This window comes from Monodon monoceros, unplaced genomic scaffold (assembly GCF_005190385.1).
Source record: "Monodon monoceros isolate NGI ecotype Baffin Bay Population unplaced genomic scaffold, NGI_Narwhal_1 Super_Scaffold_7, whole genome shotgun sequence".
Lineage (NCBI taxonomy): Eukaryota > Metazoa > Chordata > Mammalia > Artiodactyla > Monodontidae > Monodon > Monodon monoceros.
In genome coordinates, this window is record NW_021703784.1 from 64,333,263 (window position 1) to 64,351,435 (window position 18,173).

The 18,173-nt window shown below is 50.0% G+C and overlaps 1 protein-coding gene across 2 annotated transcripts in view; it reads left to right on the forward strand.

The window, feature by feature from the left end:
* Positions 1-17,603, forward strand: part of MICAL2 (microtubule associated monooxygenase, calponin and LIM domain containing 2) — a 161,475-nt gene extending 143,872 nt beyond the window's left edge. Inside the window, exons 21-23 of one of the 2 annotated variants that reach the window (XM_029207067.1) lie at positions 9,702-9,882; positions 11,342-11,529; positions 16,456-17,603. In XM_029207067.1, the coding sequence (XP_029062900.1) occupies positions 9,702-9,882; positions 11,342-11,529; positions 16,456-16,541 (455 nt within the window). In that variant the 3' untranslated portion in view covers positions 16,542-17,603. Of the gene's footprint in view, positions 1-9,701; positions 9,883-11,341; positions 11,530-16,455 lie in introns of those variants that run through there. The other variant, XR_003791352.1, reaches the window with a different exon arrangement.
* The last annotated feature ends 570 nt before the right edge of the window (positions 17,604-18,173 follow it).

Below are 18,173 nucleotides of genomic sequence, written 5' to 3' on the forward strand. Positions count from 1 at the left end.
GGTTGGTGAACAGCATGGGGTGGTGTTCAGCTCAAAAGCGAAAGCCGTTTCTGATTCCATCCCTCTGAGCCAGCTGCCCGGTTCACCCCAAGTGCCTGCCCCACCTCCCCTCTGCGCCCTGCGGCCTGCGTGCATGCTTTTCTGGTTGCACGTACAAAGCCCCTCACCTTACTGGGAGGGTTAACCCCGAATGTGAGACAGTACCATAGAGAGGGCGCTTCACCATTGAAAAGAACTCTTTCACCTCTCAGCCTCTGAAAAAGCACATGCATACCAGCATCTTCTTCAGTTGGTTCTAGTATAAAGGTTATCGATGAAAACCATAGGTGACTCTTTTCAGAAGGATTTAAAAAAAAAAATACTCCCAGGCTTCATCACAAGCTTGACCCAGACTCTGTATTTTGAACACACAATCACAATTTTCCTAGCAAATCCTTTCTCCACTGCAGCCTATACTTTACCTCCAAGGGCTTTGCTGTGGCTCTTCTGATCGCTCTGGGCTCGTAAAGCCCTGGATGATACAGAAGCTTCAACTAGAGCAGTCATTGTCACAGACCAGGGATGCCTTTGAGAGATGACTCAGTTGAGCCCCAGGTCTGGAGCAGCGCATTTCAATGCCCCCATGAGCCTTTAGCTGGAGCAGCAGGACACTCAGAGTGCTTTTAAAGAGAAACACCATGCCAAGTACAGTGGGGCTGCTGAAGGCCAGGCCTCGCAGTCTCGGGCCGCAGGTGGTGTGCGTCCTGCATGCGGCCCAGAGCCATGCTGACCCTTGCCTGTCTGCACAGCCCCGCATGCTGCATGGCTCCCTCGTTGGTGCAGATCCTAGCCAGGACCAAGTCACCGTTCTTGTCTTATCTTCTCTTGCAGAGTCTCCCCCCTTTTTAGAATGTCAACCAAAGAGTGCCCTCCTCCCTCCAGCCTCCTCCCTAGCTAGCCTCCCCACATCATCACCACGCATGTTTGTGACCTTTGGTAGTCATTACAGTGCCACATGGAACCCTGTATTTTGCACACGGCGGACAATGTTTAGCTTTATTTATGGTATTTGATGCTGTAAATGAAAATAAATATGGTTCTTTATAAAGCTCATTGTTTCCTCTCTTCTTTGCCACGGAAGCTGCTCAAACCTCAAACACAGGGGTTGGTTGAAGGGGTCAGCCTTCCCTAAACTGGGGGGGGGCCTTCACTTGTGGTGACATGGGACTCTCTGGGGCTGTGCTGGGTACTCTGAGAGGAAATATTACCCAGGGGTAATATTTGGAAAATATCGCCCATGCTCCGGGGCCAGGCTTTGGGGGCTGTTCCTTGAAAACTCATCGTGCTCTTCCACTGTAGGTGCTGGGCATAGCTGGCTGAAGGTCAGAGTCACCTCAGCTGTCAGGAACAGGCTGTACTAACAGCTGCTTGCAGCCATTTCCCACACACATCCAAGCAGTGGACCCGCAGGAGAGCTTTACTTGGGAACCTTGCTGTAACTTAGGTTCCCATGTGATAGAGGTTGGTCTTGAAAGTTTTGTGCTGGTCTAGCTGAGTGATGGGTGAAAGGTAAGGAGGAAGGACTGGACATTGGTTTCAGGATGGCAGTGAACGTGGCAGGTGTGCTCCTCCAGATGCAGAGCCATTTGTGATGCTAAGAGACCTGGCCTTGCCCCCAAAGACTCAGGTCACTCAGTGTCTTAGGCTGCAAGGCTCTGCCCACAGGGCCAGTCTGAGGACAGCACCATGGCAGGCTCTGGCCCAATTCCACTTGTCTTTAAGGGAAGGATGTGAAGTTTTCACTCAACTAGTCTGGACAGTGTCAAAGAAATCTGGTCCTCAACCTCCCTAGGGGGGGATACGTCCCTTTGCCATGCTGGATGTGTGGCTGGGCTTCTGGTGCTGGCATGAAAACTCATCTGTGAACTTCCTGAGGGCCGTTTTATCTCTAAAGGGGCACTTCTGAGGCCCTGGGCCTCTGAGCACAGTTGCTGGTGCCTGGAACTGCCTCCAGAGCTGCCTGTGGTCATGACCAAGTGTCTGTACTCGTACCCAGGTGAGATACTCTTTCCCTTCCCTAAAAGGAAGGGTGTTAGGGACTGAAGTCAGGAGCTAGGTTAGACAAGTGACTCATTCCTTTATCCATTCATCTATTCAAGTGTTTGTTGAATACCTACCATGCCCTAGTCGTATTCTAGGTCCTAGAGATGCAGCAGTGAACCACACAGAATTCCTGCCCCTCCCTGCATCTTAGACTGCACGTATCTCGGTGTTGTACTAGACTTGATGTGTTTTGTTTAGTTGTGCATGCACTTATTTGTTTACTTGTTCACGTGCACATTTGTTTACTCACCTAATATGTACTGAGCATCTACTGTATGTTGGGAATGTAGCAGGGAGTGAAACAGGCAAGAATCCTCATTCTCATGGAGCTTATAGTTTGGTTTTGATTTTTGATCTGAAGTTGGGTTAAAACAACATTTTCCAAAGTGTGACAATGGAACACTAGCTTCAAGAGGTGCTTTGTGAAAAAAGGGTTCCATGGTCACAGAGCCTGAGAAGCGTTTTATACTAATCATGCCAGTCCTCCCAAATCTTGGTGATCCACAAGATTCATTAGCGTATTGAAGTCTGAGGAGTCCTCCAGTGAAGAAGCCTAATTAACTTTGCTGAAGTGGGCTTTCCCGTACCTCTTTGAAGTGAGTTTTTTGTTTGTTTGGGGGCAGTTTTTGTTTTGCATATTACATTCTACATAAGTGTTTGGTAGAATATTCTTCATCCAAAAACACTGGATGGAAGAATTAAAATAAAAAATGTAAATAATAGAATTAGGTATTAAATAGAATTAAGTACTGGTGAAATAATGGAGTGGTAACTTTCTAAACTTTAAAACCTCTGATGGAAAAAAATTACAGAGGAAAAACATAGCACAAATCTGACTTACAAACATTTTTAAAACTTAACATATAAAAATAAAAATGAAAATATTCAACGGGCAGTCAGACTGAGGAAAAATCTGAATTCGATGTGATGACAAAGATGTTTGTTGCTGTGGCATTTAGAAAGTTCCTGCAAAGCGATGGTCTCAGGTGCCTTGCACATGATATTTGTTGATTAAAGACCCCATAATAAATGGGCAAAGGTTATGCATGGACTGTTCACACTCAAGCAAATTTTAAAAGAAAACACTTAAACAACAAGCATTTCCAAAAATGTTCTAACTTGGCTTTCAAAGGAATGTAAACTAATTATGCTGCACCCACTGAATAAGTAAAGGAATAGTGAAGTAGGTTGTAAGAAAAAATATAAACTTAATCACTAGTATTAAGTGTAAAGTTAAATGGGGACCATCTTTTCTGGAAAGCAATATGGCAACGAGTATTATGACCCATTAAAGGGATTCTGACCTCTTGGCCCAGTAATCACACCCCAGGAACTGATCCTAAAGAAATAATCCAGCCAAAAAAAAGAAAAGCCCTGCAACCTGAATATTGAGTAGAGTAAGGGGGTCAAGCAAAGTGGGTGGGGGTGAGCCGTTCTCCTCTATTTCTGAGAAGTCATTCACTTTCAGAGCTTTTTCTTTCATCCCTTAAGTAAGTAAAAGAAGCGACTGCCACTTTCACTGCCCCAAGGCCACTGTTTCCACGGGGCCAAAGGCTTTCTGTGCGGTTCCTCATTAGCTTTTCACCTCCTGGTGGCAACCTTGAGTTGGCACTGACATTAAAGTTCACTGATGCTAGAGGTGACCTAGAGCAGCATCTTCAACTGTTGAGGAGCCCAGGCCAGGAGTCAGATGCTGCTCTCAGGAGACCCTTGGCACAGGGGAAGGCCCTGGACTTGGCCGAAGACCGGCTTTGGCCTCAGGACTTCGTATTGACTCAGAGGCACCGGGCGAGTCCCTTCTGTGAACGGGGCTAGCCGTGCCTCTGGCAGAGGGTTTGGGGAAGGCGGAGTCAGTGAGCTGAGCGTGCCGAGCAAGAGCTCTTGCTGAGGTCTGGGGAGCACCTTCCTGGTTTCGAGCAGCAGCGAGTGCCCTGAGGGAGGCATTCTAGGTCAGCTGGAGCTCAGAGTCTGACGGGACATCTTCTGGTTGGGGACTAAGCGGGTCTCGATTCACATGGAGTGGCAACATCTATTGTTTTCTAGTTTTCTGGTCCCCCGGCTCTCTTGAAGGTGACTAGTTATCTCCCTTTAGACACGCTGGCCTCAGCTTGAGCCCCTTCTCTCCTGCCACCTGCTAGCAGCACTTCAGCTTTGCTGTAGTGAGTGCCTGAGTCTCAGCACAGGGAGCCTCCTCGAGCTCTGGCTCGGGCTGCCTGCTCACCATCTCCACTTAGCTGTCTGCTGAGAGGCTCCAACTTACACATCCACCCCCAACTCCTGGTCTTCCCCTGAGACAGACACTGCCCTTGGCCTCTGCAGTCTCTGGACACGGCAGTTCCATTCTTGTTGCTCAGCTCAGAGCCTTGGCTGGAGTCATTCTTGGCTCTTCTTTTCTTGGCCCCATGTCCAGTCCATCTGTGAATTCTAAGTACAGCCAGAGTCTGTCCACATCCCACCACCTCCATGCTACCGCCTGGCCCCAGCCACTGTCATCTCTTCCTGTGTTATTCCGGTAACCTCCTCTAAGCTCTCCTTCTAGAGAGTTCTCCTTACTCCATTCAACCTGTTTTCAACACAACAGCTAGAGGAATCTTGTGAGAACTTAAGTCTGATCTCTCCTCTGCTCCAAACCCCAGCAGCTCCCCAGCTCACTTAGCGTGAAAGCCAAAGGCATACAGTGGGGACACCTGGCAAGTGCAGCCGGGCAGGACAGCCATGCCCCGGTATGGCAGGCGGGCCTGGGGCCCAGGGCTACCTATCAATTTACTCATCGCCTGAAGACCCCCTAGAAACTGGCATTCCCAGTAGTACACTCTCAGAAGCCCCGGGATGGCAACTGTGCTGTCTTTAGGCACCTGTGCTTTTATCTTTTAAAGGGACATGCACTGCAAAGGACCTTGGTACTGGATAGACACATGTCCCTCCTAGAGCAATTAGGTGGAGGGAACACCTGACACAGACCCCTTCCCAGGTCCCTCCTCCCTCCTGCTGAGGGCTTGTCACTCATCACATCCACCTTGAAAGAGGGCAAGGAGACTGCACTATGCTTAGTTCCCTGGACATCTGCCTATTTGCTCTCAGATACACTCCCTGCCCTTCCCCTGCTCCGCTCTGTATTAGAGAGGTGTAACCCTTGCAAAAGACATTTCCCAAGCTCTCTTGCGAACTGGTTTCCTACTAAGTTTGACCATTAGGACGCACGAGTGGGAGAGTGCAGGGTGGAATCGAGGGAGAAGCCAGGGTATTCCTCCTGCCCCTCTGCATCCTGGGCAGTGCTGTGTCTTTTTTGTGGTACCCGCCTCCTACTGCATGGCCCTGGCCTCTGGACCCATAGCACCAGCTCCTTCCGGTGTCCCCCTAGCCAGTGGCTTCCTGCCATTACTCATCTCTGGGTTGCCTCACGTTCCCCATTTGGCTTTTCAACTCATCCAACACCATTGTTATTAGCTTCCTATATTAACTTTACTCTGTTGAACTCCCTGGCTTGGGTTCTATTTTCCTGACTGATAAACTTAGTTCCGTTGCTCTTGTTAAACTTTCTTCTTTCAAGAGAACTGTGGGCAAGACAGCAGAGGGAGCTTTTCCAAGCCCAGAGGCAAAAGTGGCTCTGGCAGTTAGGAGCTGTGTGACCCCGGACAAGTGAGATAACACCTCTGAGCTTCGGTTTCCTCATCTGTAAAATGGGCTTAATAACTGTATATAGGAGAACATGTTTTGTTGTCTCCCTGGGTTCTGGGGGAGAGTGGAAGGGTCTCCAGACTTGGGGAGAAAACAGGAACAAGTTCACCAGCAGAAATGGGGCTCCATTTCACCATTCAAGGCCCTTCCTGGTTTGATGTCAAAGCAATCATTTCCCACTCGTTTGACCAGTTTCCCACTGGTTTTCCCCTTTCTGTACCCTTTTGCCCTCCAGTCACATGGACTTATTTTCCGTTCCCATGCAGTTGGCAGTGCTTTCCCACTTTTCTCTTGCTCGCAGGGGTCTGCCACCTCCCTTCCCTGTGCAAATCCTACTCATCCTCAAGCCCCATTAAAACGGTGCCTTCTACCCGAAGTCTTTACTGCATGGAAGTCAGATCTCCTCGTCTTGGCCTCACTCTTTGTGGTCTACCTTCTAATGCAGACATTTGTGAACAGACCTCCTTTCCCCTGTGGGGCAGAAAGAGACCCTTGAAGGCAGAAGGAGACCCATGGCTGATTTATCTCCAAATCCTCAGCACAAGCCTGGATCAGAGGAGGGCACAGTAGCTTCTGTTGACCCTATAAGTATCTGTGCACAGAGCTCACAGGCACATACACCTATACTCAGATATAAACCAGGTATAGAGCCAGGTCTCTACTACAGCAGTTCTGTGTAACAAGCCTCCCAAATCTTAGTAGCTTGTAACATCATTTTTCTTGCTCATGGGTCTGTGGGTTGGCTGAGTGGCTCTGCTTCAGGCTGCAGGTGTAAGGGTGACCTGGGCTCTCATGGGATCGGCTAGACCATAGGTTGGCTCCAGATCTGTTCCGTGTGCCCACAGTCGGGGACCTAGGCTGCTGAAGGGGCAGCAGCCATCTGGGACGAGCTCTTCTCATGGCCAGTGAGCAGGAGTGCGAGTGGACTAGGCAAACGGCAAGGTCGTTGAAAGCCGCTGTTACACCCACTGATTTCCACTGGTCAAAGCAAGTCTCACGGCCAAGCCTCATGTCAGCTGAGCAGGGAAGCTCACCCCATCTGCTCCAGTGGGAAGGACCGCAAGGTCACAGGACAAACCACAAATCTGTTATGGGGAGGAAGTGAAGAACTGGGGACGTCTTCCAGTCCAAACTCCCAGAATCATGGCCACGTGCATTGCTGTCCATTTGTGGCTTGGTTGTGCTCGCAGACATACAGACTGGTCCCCATCCTTTGATGAAATGTCCGACTGAGTGCTGGTGTCTTAACCTCTCTGTTCACCTGTTTTCTCAGCAGGAAAATGGGGATAATACTACTTTTCTCAGAAGCTTGTGTGGAATTTAATAGATTTATTACATGTTAAACACTTAAATAATCCTTGATAAAAGTACTCAATAAAAGTAAGCTGCTGCCATTATTATAACTACACAGTCAAGCATCCAGTTATAATACCTGCTCCCCAAATGCTCCTCCTCTGTCCACAGCCGCCCCAGTGCAAAAGGGTGCATACATGTCCTCGCAGCAAGCATGCACTGTACCAGGGCTTGCAAACTGGCAAACCACTGGCTGCATCTGGCTGTAGACGTGTTGCGTTGGACCTGTATGTATAGTATTTTAAAATGTGAGGCATTGCACATAAAAATCAAAATTTCTCGAGTTACCTTTGCAGATGAAAGAGTAGATAACATCTCCCAGAAAGAGTGTGTGAGGTGAAAAAAATGACAGGGCCCAGGTAGAAGCATGAAGAACCCAGGACTTAAGCGTTGGCTAGAAGTCGGGATGGCTGAGATGGAACGGTCAGCTAGGCAGGGAGAGGAAGCGTCCCTGGGAGCAGGGAGGGCTCAGGACAAGAGCTGCAGGAGGACCCCAAAGCCTTGTGAATTGGATTTAGCAACAACAAGGAGGGCACTAGGGACTTTGTTGGGGGCAGTTCGGGTAGTGGAGGCATAAGCAGGATTATAGAGGATTGAGGAGTGAGTGATGGGAGGTGAGGAAGTGGAGAAAGTGAGTGCAGCAAAGTCTTCCCAGAAGATTGTCTGGGAAGGAGGAAGAAGAGTTGGCTGGGGAGTGGGGGGAGGGGGGAACTGGGATTAAAAATGGTCTTCTTAAAACCGGAGAGGTTTCAGCATATGTTAATACTGATGGAAAAGATCCAGTAGACAAAGAATTAATGACACAGGGAAGAGGAGATAATGGTCCTTAACTGGGGCAGGGGGGCGGGGGGGGGGCGGTGTAGGAGGAGCCAAGTTCAAGTGCAATGTCAGCCTTAGAGAGGAGAAAGAACTCCTACCCCGCTGTGACCAGAGAGGGGGTCATGGAGCCAGTTAGTGGCCGAGAGGGATCTGGGACTTGGGCTGCCTGTCTTGCTCATTTATTCATTCATTGATTCATTGATTCATTTAACAGGTATTTATTATTGAGCATCTACTCTTCACCAGGCACCATTCTAGCAAGAAATGAAAGAGGAGAAAATCACTGCTTTTATTCTAGGCACAGGAGAGAAATAACAAACAAAATAAATGGAAAGAGTGTATAGTTTATTAGAAGGTGTGACGTGCTATGAATAAAAATAAAGAGGAAAGCGCTGAGGGTGTGGGTTGCAGTTTCAGGAGGCTGGTCAGGGTCACCTCCTTGAGAAGGCAACAAAGGTTTGAAGGAGGCGGGTGAGCGAGCCCTGCCCTCTGGGGGCAGCGTCTCCAAGGAAGAGGCAAGAGCCTCTGAGCCGGGGCTGAGATGGGGGGGCGTGCTGCGTGCGGAGGGACAGCACAGTGGTCACGTGGTCAGGGCAGAGAGCCGGGGACAGCACTGGGAGATGAGGTCACAGGGGCCCTGGAGGATTGTGACAGTGGGTGGCGTGATCTGACTTCCATGTTAACAGGCACTCGGTAGCTGTGTTGAGAATAGACTGAGGGGTGGGGCATGGCCAGAGGGAAAGCAGGGAGACCAGTAGAGGCCGTTTCTGTAACCCAGACAAGAGGTGATGGTGGCTGGGGCCAGGGTGGCAGCAGAGGAGGTGGTGACAGGTGCCTGGATTCCTGACGTATTTTAAGGTAGAGCCAACTGGATTTGCTGATATCTTGAGTGAAGAGTGAAAGAACTAAAGGAGTCAAGGATAACACTGAAGTGTTGCCTGGAGCAACCTGAAGGCCCAAGTTGCCATTTACCAAGATGGGAGGGCCATGCGGGAGGCAGGCCTGGGGAGAGGCAGAGATGGAGAATTCCATGGGCATGAGCGTGATGTGTCTACTGGACATCCACCTGGAGATGCCAAGTAAGCGGTGGCGTATACGCGTCTAGATTCAGGGGAATGTCCAGGCTGGAGAGAGAGATGTGTGAGTCATTGTTGTCTAGGGTTATTTAAGGCTGAAACCAGATGAGATCATCAAGGACATGAGTGGAGATGAGAAGAGAAGGCATTGCACATAAAAGACAGTCCTGGGACCTTCCAGTGCTGAGAGGTCACGGGGTGGGGCGGGGGCAACCAGTGAAAGAAACAAAGGGAGAAGGAGGTAGCCAGTGGGGAGGAGGGAGCCAGGCTGTGCTGTCCTGGAAGCTGAGAGAAGGGCTGTTTCTAGAAGGAAGGAGTGATCAGCGGGGTCAGAGGCTTCTGGTGTGTCAAGTAAGATGAGAAATGAGAAGTTACCACTGGGTTTAGTGATACATTGGACATTGTGATTCTGGTAACAGCAATGCAGAGGCTGGTGGACCTGGGGTGGGACCTATGGACATTTCAGACCCTCCTTTACTCTTAAGTCGGACAGTGTGTATGTTCGTGCCCTGCACACAAGACATGTGCTCTAAATGCTGGGGTGTCCGGTGGGCTAAGTGGTGGGGATCCAGTGATGGCACGGTGGATGAGGTCCATCTTAGAGTGTCCACCCAAGCCTCTGGAGGAAGGGCAGGTGCCCTGTGGGGCGGTCCATTCCCACCATCTCTCTAGACCCTCTTCTCCTCTCAACAGATGAACCAACCTCCCCCAAGAAGCCCAAGAGTGTCCCGGAGCTCGAGCACGGGGATGTGTCTGGTGGAGTCGCCTCCCCCCTGCCCTCTGAGTGGACGTCAGTGAGGATCAGCCCCGGGGAGGAAGTGGTTGGGCAGGACGTGCTGGCTGTGCGTGTCCTGGTCACCAGTGACGACAGCAGGTATGTTCCTGCTGCTGCAGGACGGGGGCAGGATGGGTTGGGCAAGGGGACAGCATTCGGGAGCTGGTCTTACCCCCACTCGCAGTGTGACCTCTCTGTGCCTCCATTTCCCCATCTGTAAGATGGGATAATCCGTAGGGAGTTGTCAGGATCGAAGAATTAACACGTCAAGGGTGTAGAACAACCCAAAGAAGCTTAAGTAACAAAGGCAAATATGTTGGATCTACAACCATCCACGGAGAGGCCCGTATGTGGAACTCTTGGCTGCTGGGGGCTTCAGCCTACATCCATAGATTCATGTCCACATATCAAGATTTCAAGGTTGGGCTCCAACTGGTACTAACATTACATTAGGGCTAATCGATGGGCTGGCCTGGGGTGCTGTTGTGAGTGGCAGGCTTGGGCAGGCTGATGGACAGATGGCCCACCAAAGCTCACAGATGGACAAGGGGTGGTGCCCTCACACAAAGAAGCATGCTGGACATAGAGAGGAAGAGGGAGAGAGAAAGAGAGAAAAATATATATATTCATGAAAATGTCACTAGCCAATAGGTTCTGTGCTTCCCCACCCCAGGATTGTGCTGTGCTGACCCCACTACCTAGGACACCCCGCTTCCACTCCCACACCACCTGAATTCCTGATGGCTATTTCAGACCCAGGTTAAATATCCCCCCACGCATTCTTTTCTGTAGTCTTTTCCATTCCCTCATCTATTCCCAAGGGAAGCAAGCATTTAAATGCCTGACGTTTTAGGCCCAAGTCCTAATGATGAGCTCATTTTACCCCAGAGAGCTTAGGAGTCCCGCTCGGGGACGGTGAAGATGAGAGGACCAGCCTTCACATGAATACTTCATTGTACATCTCTGGGCCTCTTTCACCTTCTCTGATCTGAACTTGCCTGCATTCGCGTGCTAGGGCTGCCATGAAGAACCACAGACGGGTGGCTTAAACAGCAGAGATTTATTTTCTCACGGTGCTAGAAGTTCAAGATCAAGGTGTCAGCAGGGTTGGTTCCTTCTGAGGACCATGAGGGAAGATTCTGTTCCAGGCCCCTCTCCTCAGCTTGTAGATGGCGGTCTTCTCGTTTATGTGGCATTTTCCTTGTACGTATGCCTGTGTCTAAATTTCCTTGTAAGGAAAATTGTAAGGACACCAGTCAGATTGGATTAGCGCCCACCCTAATGACCTCATTTTAATCTAATTACCTCTTTAAAGACCTGTTTCTCAAAGCAGTCACATTCTGAGGTACTAGGCGTTAGGACTTCATGTGAATTTGGGGGGCGGGGCACGGGTCAGCCCATAACAAAGCCAGAGACTGGGTGCCAGGCATAGAGGTAACTAACCCATGGCCCTTGCCCTAGAAGCCCTTTGCCTGCTGGAGGGCAGCGACGGGCAGGGCACAGTGCGGCCGGGATGGCAGGCCTCCTCGCTCACCTGCTCTTTCCTTCCTCCTCCCAGCTCGGACGAAGAAGTGGACCGTGGTGGCAGTGAGGCCTCCAGTGCAGTGCCCTGGGACGAAAGACCCCGGCGACAGGGACCCCGACCCTCACCCCTCCTGAAGCCCCTCGCCCAGCACAGCTCCCTGAGGGATGCCCTGCCCAGGGCAATCTCTCCACATGGCCTCGAGGAGCCTGAAGCTCTGCATGGTGAGCAGAGGACCTGCCTGGGCGGGACAGACAGACGGGCTTGCGTGATCCTGGGACACGGGGGTGGAAGGGGAGAGGGGGGACAGGGACCCCCATGGACGGTTTTTCCTCATGGAGGACCACGTGACAGTAGGCCTGGCCCTCAGGCTCAGAGGCAGTGGAGCTGGGACCTTTGGGGGCCGGGGTACAAGTCGGGGTGAGGGGACTGGACCCAGGCCCAGCCTCCCTCTCCATGGGCAGCTTTGGAATCTCAAGTGGGAAGGAGGCAGAGGAGGCTGGCTGGCTGTGTGTCACAGGCAGAGATAAGGGGGCCCCAGGACCCTTTTTCCTGGAGCAGCGTCCTCTGTGAATATCTGTGAGGGGCCCTCTGGCATTCCATAGCCCGTGAGGGAAAAGGAGGCGGGCTCAGCTGCTGTTGGACCACACACATCTCTGAGCAGCACAGTTTCTCTGGTGCCACCAGGGGGCAGCACAGGGCCACTACCAGTGCTTGGTGACTTGTGGAATGCGCTGTTACAAATGCCGCATCACTGAGTACCTGTATTGGCCAGGGCTTTCCCTGTACGTGGCCCCATTTAATCCTCAGGATGACCATGTGAGGTAAGTAGCATGAAGCCCATTTTACAGGTGTTCAAATGGACTGAGTGTTTCCCCAAGGACTCACACAGCTTAGTAAGTGGTGTGGCCCAGTGCTGGGTGCTGCACACCCAAAGGAGTCATTGTCTTTAGCATTCCGGCTTGTTTTAATAAAGGGCCTTGAATTGAATGTTTTGATTTAGTCAAGGGCAACTAGTGACCTGTGGGTGGGAAGAAACAGGCTAATAGCAGCTTGCCGTCATCAGGACCAATGGCCTTAGCTGCCCGGGGAAAGCCGCAGCTCTACTTGTCCTGTGCTTCCCTCTGGTGGCCGAGAGCAGAACTTCCACATGAACCTAGAAATGTTCTTATGAGTGATGGTTTCACAGGAAGACCAGGGCTGTGGCCAGAATCCTGTAAACTCTGGATTTACCCTCTCATGTGAGCTGTTTTTAAAAAGGACAAATTGCCATTAAAACACATTTGCTAAGTACCATTTGTGGTGCTGTCCAGAGAGGCTTAGCACAGGCAGTGGACAGTCTTGGGTACTGCTGGCCTCTCCATCACCCTGGGCTCCAGCCTCCTCATTTATAGATACGAAGACTGCCCACCTTTCATCCCTTCCCTCCATTTCTCCTTTCTCCTCAACTGTCAGAGGATTTTAGGCAACTTACAAGAAAGACATAAAACAAAATTGTGTGTCTATATATATGAAAGATAAAAGCCTAAAGATATATACATGAAAGGGAAAACCAGTTTAGGAGGTATAGACCTCAGAGAGGCAGACCATGATCCTAAACAGTTGCTCTAGTGGAATCATAAATTTGATTCTGAGTTTTCTGGCAGCCAGAGTTCAAATGGAAACAGACAATTACTTCTGACTGTTGACGAGGAAAAAAATACATTGGTTTGCAGCAGGTCTCAGAGCCGGTACCACTTTTCCTAATGCTTCACCCTATGGAAATTTTCCAGCTCATGTCAAATAGATGATATTGAGAGGTGTGTTTGGTCGTGTCTTGAACAATGGGGTCTGCAGAAAATGAAGCCATAGTTTTCCCAAGGCTGTTTCGTGCAGCATCCTTTGCTGGCAGGTGAGAGCATGACAGCAAAACATGACTCAGCTAGAGAACTTCTCCCAGGAGGATGGGGTTAGGTGGAGAGATCAAGGCAGTGTGGCCAAAGCATTTTGTTTGACAGCCCAGTTTAATTCCAGAATAAGAAACATGGTAGACAGAGAAGTGAATAGACCTCACGACTTTCAAGCAATCTTCTGTTGGTTTTATCTTTATCCATCATGATTTCCAACACTGCCAAGCAGACCACATTGTAAGGCTACAATCGCTGGCATAGTCTAAGCTCTGTGTTTCGTGTTGCTGGTTGTGGTGAGTCCATCACTTTACCAGATAGTGTAGGGTTGACATCATGTTGTGGGTGTCATGGAGCTTTGTTAATCACTATTTTCACCTGGATAAATGACTCAGAGGTTAGCCGAGGGCATGCTGAAAAAGACCAGGATGTTGCTTTAAAAAGATTCCTGGTTTGTACACTGTGCTCATAACAGCATTTTTCACAATTGCTGAAAGGAGAAATGACCCAAATGTCCATCAACAGGTGAATGGATAAACAAATTGTGCTATATCCACACAATGGGATGTTATTCAGCATTAAAAAGGAATGAAGTTGTGACACATGCTACAACATGGATGAAACTTGAAGTTACTATGCTAAGTGAACTCTGAACTAAGCCAGGACAAGTATTGTATGATCCCACTTCTATGAGGCACCCAGAATAGTCAAAGTCACAGAGGCAGAAAGTATAGAAAAGTGATAACCAGGGGCTGGGGGAAGAGGGTGGATGGGGATTATTGTTTAATGGGGACAGAGTTTCAGTGGGATGAAGAAGTTCCGGAGATGGATGGAATTAATGTTTGCACAACAATGTGAATGTACTTAATGCCATTCAACTCTATACTTAAAGGTGGTTACAATGGTGATTTTTATATTATATATGTTTTACCACCTTTGAAAAGACTCTGGGACTGCCACAGCTCATCAAGGAACGTATCCCCTCCTCAAAGTTCTTTAGCATAGAGCATGCCCACCATGATGGTTTAAAACAGAAACTGAGCCCTGTGTAATAGAGGCCATAGAAAATGCTCAGTAATGCTCCCCTAAAACACCTAGTTTAGTGGTTCGTAAAAATCCTGCTTAAGAGGCAGATTCCTAGGTTCCCTCCTTCAGAGATTCAGATGCCTTGGGTCTAGAGTGGGGACCAGTATCTGCGTTTATGGAAGCACCCCAGATGCCTCCAGGCAGGAGGGCCACGTCCTGCGCTTTGGGAATCGCAGAAGAGCAGCTTCCTAGAGGCCTGCTTGGATGCATTAGTTATAAAATGCACGCCTAGACAACTAAACGAATTGATCTAGTGCACTGGGTTCTTGGACATAAACCAGTTACAGTTAGGAGGGAATCTGCCCTCAGATTATTCTGATTTAGAAAAATCGGTATTTATCCATTTTTTTTCTGGCAATAATTTGATAACAGGATGGTCCAATGGCCTATGGAGGACATTTATTGTTAATAAAATGATGTCATCAGCACCCTGTGTCACAATACTTACCCTCTTACTCCTTTTGCAGAGAGTCATACACTAAGATCTCCAAAAGTACTCCCTTAAAACAAATGTAAACACATTAAATAAATATACTATAAACTAAAAAGAAGGGAACAGCCCTGCTTTACTCTGCTCAAAATTACCAGATCAAATCATGACTACCCACTCTATTGCTATTGTGGTAAAAATGTGTGCATGGACGCCCTATAAACACCAGTGATGGAAAACCTCTCATGAATTTTAACCATTTCTAATAAATCCCATTCCACAAAGTTAAGAGCCAAGGAGAAGCAGTAAGAGCTTCTGGCACTCTTCTGTGTTTCTTGAGTAATTTCTCCATTAGGTGATGTAGAGGTTAACTCTGGTCTGCAGGAATCAGCTGTGCTTGTTCCTTATGTAAAATATCCATGACTTGCACTTGGCAGGGGGAAGAGGCTCTACATTGTACATAGACTGTTCATGCTGCAGTGGGGAGACAGGGAGATGGCACCCTCACCTATCTGCATAGGCTCCTCCCCATCAAACCCGTGAGCTTGATTATGACAGCAGACCTGTGGGATGGGGAACCGCCAGACCAGACACACAAGGAGCAAAGCTCTCCAAATTGATAAGGGAGGGGAGCCAAGGAGCTCAGGAGCTGAAAGACCTCCTGCTGAGGAAAGGAAGCCCCCAGGTCGGGTGGACGCCTGTGCTCCACAGCCTGGCTGGTAAGAGCTGACAGCAGCTCTGAGCCCTGGCGGGGAGTGGAATCTAGGACTTCCTGCAGACAGAGGGAGGCAGGGCCAGCTGTGTTCAAAGCTTCCCCACCCACTCTCCACGCCCACATCAGTCCTGCGGGCTTCCTTTCCTTCCACACCTCCTGGTCCCACGTGTGGGAGCCATTCAGGTGTGCCTTGCCCCGTCTTTCTCTCCGGCCGGCCGTGATGGAACCACCACGGAGACCTGGAGCCTGAGGCCAAATCTGAGGGCCCAGTGTGGGAACGGGGTACATTTACATCCCACTCGTAGGTCCCAAATGGCTAAGACCCATTTCTTCTGCCTGTGATGTTAATTTTGCTCAGCTGATTCTCAAGGCCCAGCTGGGCAAAGGGTCTTCATAACGCAGCCCACGGCATCTTGCAAATGTGTTTCCATCGGAAGCAGGCCAAGAGGAGGGGTTGTGGCCATGGAGTGTCCAGGAGTTCAGTTAAAACTTGTTCCCAAAGGGTTTTGGGGGCTCTGGGGGTAAGGTAGAGAGAGGGTGGAGCTTTCTGCAGCTTCCAGGCTTCAATGAGAGCAGCTCTGGTTCATCTATGACACATTTGGGGCATTGATGTGAGACTTCAGCTCCAAAGAGCTCCTCTGCTTAAAATGAACGTGTCATATATGCTTGTGTATATACAGACATATGTATATACATGTATGCATATAAACATGTGTGCACACATGCTTATTAACAATGGGTGAGTTAAAATGATGGCTCATAATTTGAGATATTTTCTGAAAGAGGGCAGTACCTGGCCCATAGCAGGGTCTCAAAACAATTTGATGAGTGAATGAATGAAAAGTTGGAAGTATGTGTCATAGGGACAGGGAGGTTCGGTCTGAGGAAAGGAAGGGGCTCAGTCAACTATGACCATTAGTCTACTAACTTTTGGTAACTGGGCCATAAGAAAAGACTCCCTGTTTATCCTACCCGTTTAACAGACTCTTCCTCCCTCCCCATCTTCTCTCCCTCTTTCTTTTTCCCACCACAGTTCTGCAGAGGGCCAACAGCTTCCAGTTTCCAACTCCCAGCAAATACCAGAGCGGGAGAAGAAAATTCCAGTCGAGTGAGTCATGAGCTCCCTGGGGGGTGGGAGGGGGCAGGAGCTGTCTGATTAATTCCCAGGGGCAGCTGTTCTCACTCCTCACATGTCCTCTCTGAACTGGCCTCCTGGATGTGAGGGGCAAGGAAAGAAATGTACTGTTGGACTAGAATCCACTGCTCACTAGAGGAAGCACTTTCCAAGGGATTTGCTACTTTTTCTTCTGCCTCCCCAGCTCCCCACTCTGGAGTCACAGGGCCTTAGAACTCTACAATTGCACTTGATAGGGACCTTAGCAGCCATCAGCTCCAATCTTCTTGAAACGCAGGTGAGGAAACTGAGACCTGAGGGCTCTATACATTTTGATTCGGTACACTGGAGTTGGGCTGGGGGCATCAGCTTGACTTCGTGCAGTAGTGGGCAAAGCAGTGAAGGAATCCGAAGACACACACACACCGCACACACGCACATACACAAACGCACAAATACACACCGCGCTGCTCCTTTTTCTGAGCGGGTTATGGTCCCGCATCCCAGGGAAGAGCAGGTGGGTGAGGACCAGGGCCCGCGGCGGGTGCCAAGGCAGTGGACTCCCACTAGGGGGCGCAGTGACCGCGTGCCCGGTTGCGCAGCGTCCCAGGGCCAGCGTGTTCCTGGCGCTGCCCCAGTTACAGAGCAGAGATTCCATCTCTCCAATCCTGAGAGGGGGCAGGGTCTCTTCATCTGATCCCCAATCCATCGCTGCCTTCCACCTCCTCCTGCCCCCATGCTCCCTCTCCGGACCTTGCTGTAGGAGGGGTAGACCCAGGAAAACCTGGGGTTAGATGAAGGCTTCTTAAAAGAAACACTGGAGATGGAATAGCGTGCTAATTTAGTTGACTCCTGCCTGCTGAGTCAACGCTGACTCCTGGCCAGTGAGTCATTCTCTGCAACCCGTAGACCTGCAGCCCTTTTCACTCGGGCCAGGCTGGGACAATGGGCACTTCTGGAACAGGACCAGGGCACACCTGAGTCGGCCACTTCACCTGGGGACAACCTAAAATGACTCTTGAACCATTGTGTGATCCCAGGCAGCGAAGGCGAGGGGAAGGAGGGAATCACCGTTTACTGAAGGCCTGGGGCAGGCCTTTCCCACGTGTCTCATTTACTCCGCACCTCAGCCCCTCCCCAGTCATGGGAATTCTGCTTCTATGGATGGGTCCATTTGGGTGCAGATTCCATCCAGTGCTTCCAGCCGACTTCACTGAGTGCCACCAGTGCAAGGGGCCCAGCCCCGCCCTCAAGAAGTTCCTGATCTGGAGTGAGAGCAGGGAGTCTGGCGGGGGACCCTCACAGCAGGGTGTGGGTGCTGGAGGAGGCACAGGAGAGAGGGGACTGCTAACCAGCGGCGTGGTTTCTCAGCTGTGTCTTCGGTTATCCCAGGAGTATCAGGCGTGGGTTCTCAAGTGCATGTAAAAGCTGGTATGAGGGCAGGCCTTGAGTTTAAATCGTTTCTATGGGCTTAGTGCCTAGCATGAGCCTGGTGCAGAAGGGGCACCCAGTCCTTGCTTGCAGAACGAATGAATAAGTGGATGAATGAATGAACGAACAAACGAATGAACAAACTAAAGAACCAGTGACCAAGCTGGCTGAACTGAGTTGAACTCAGTGCAGGAACAAATAGAGAA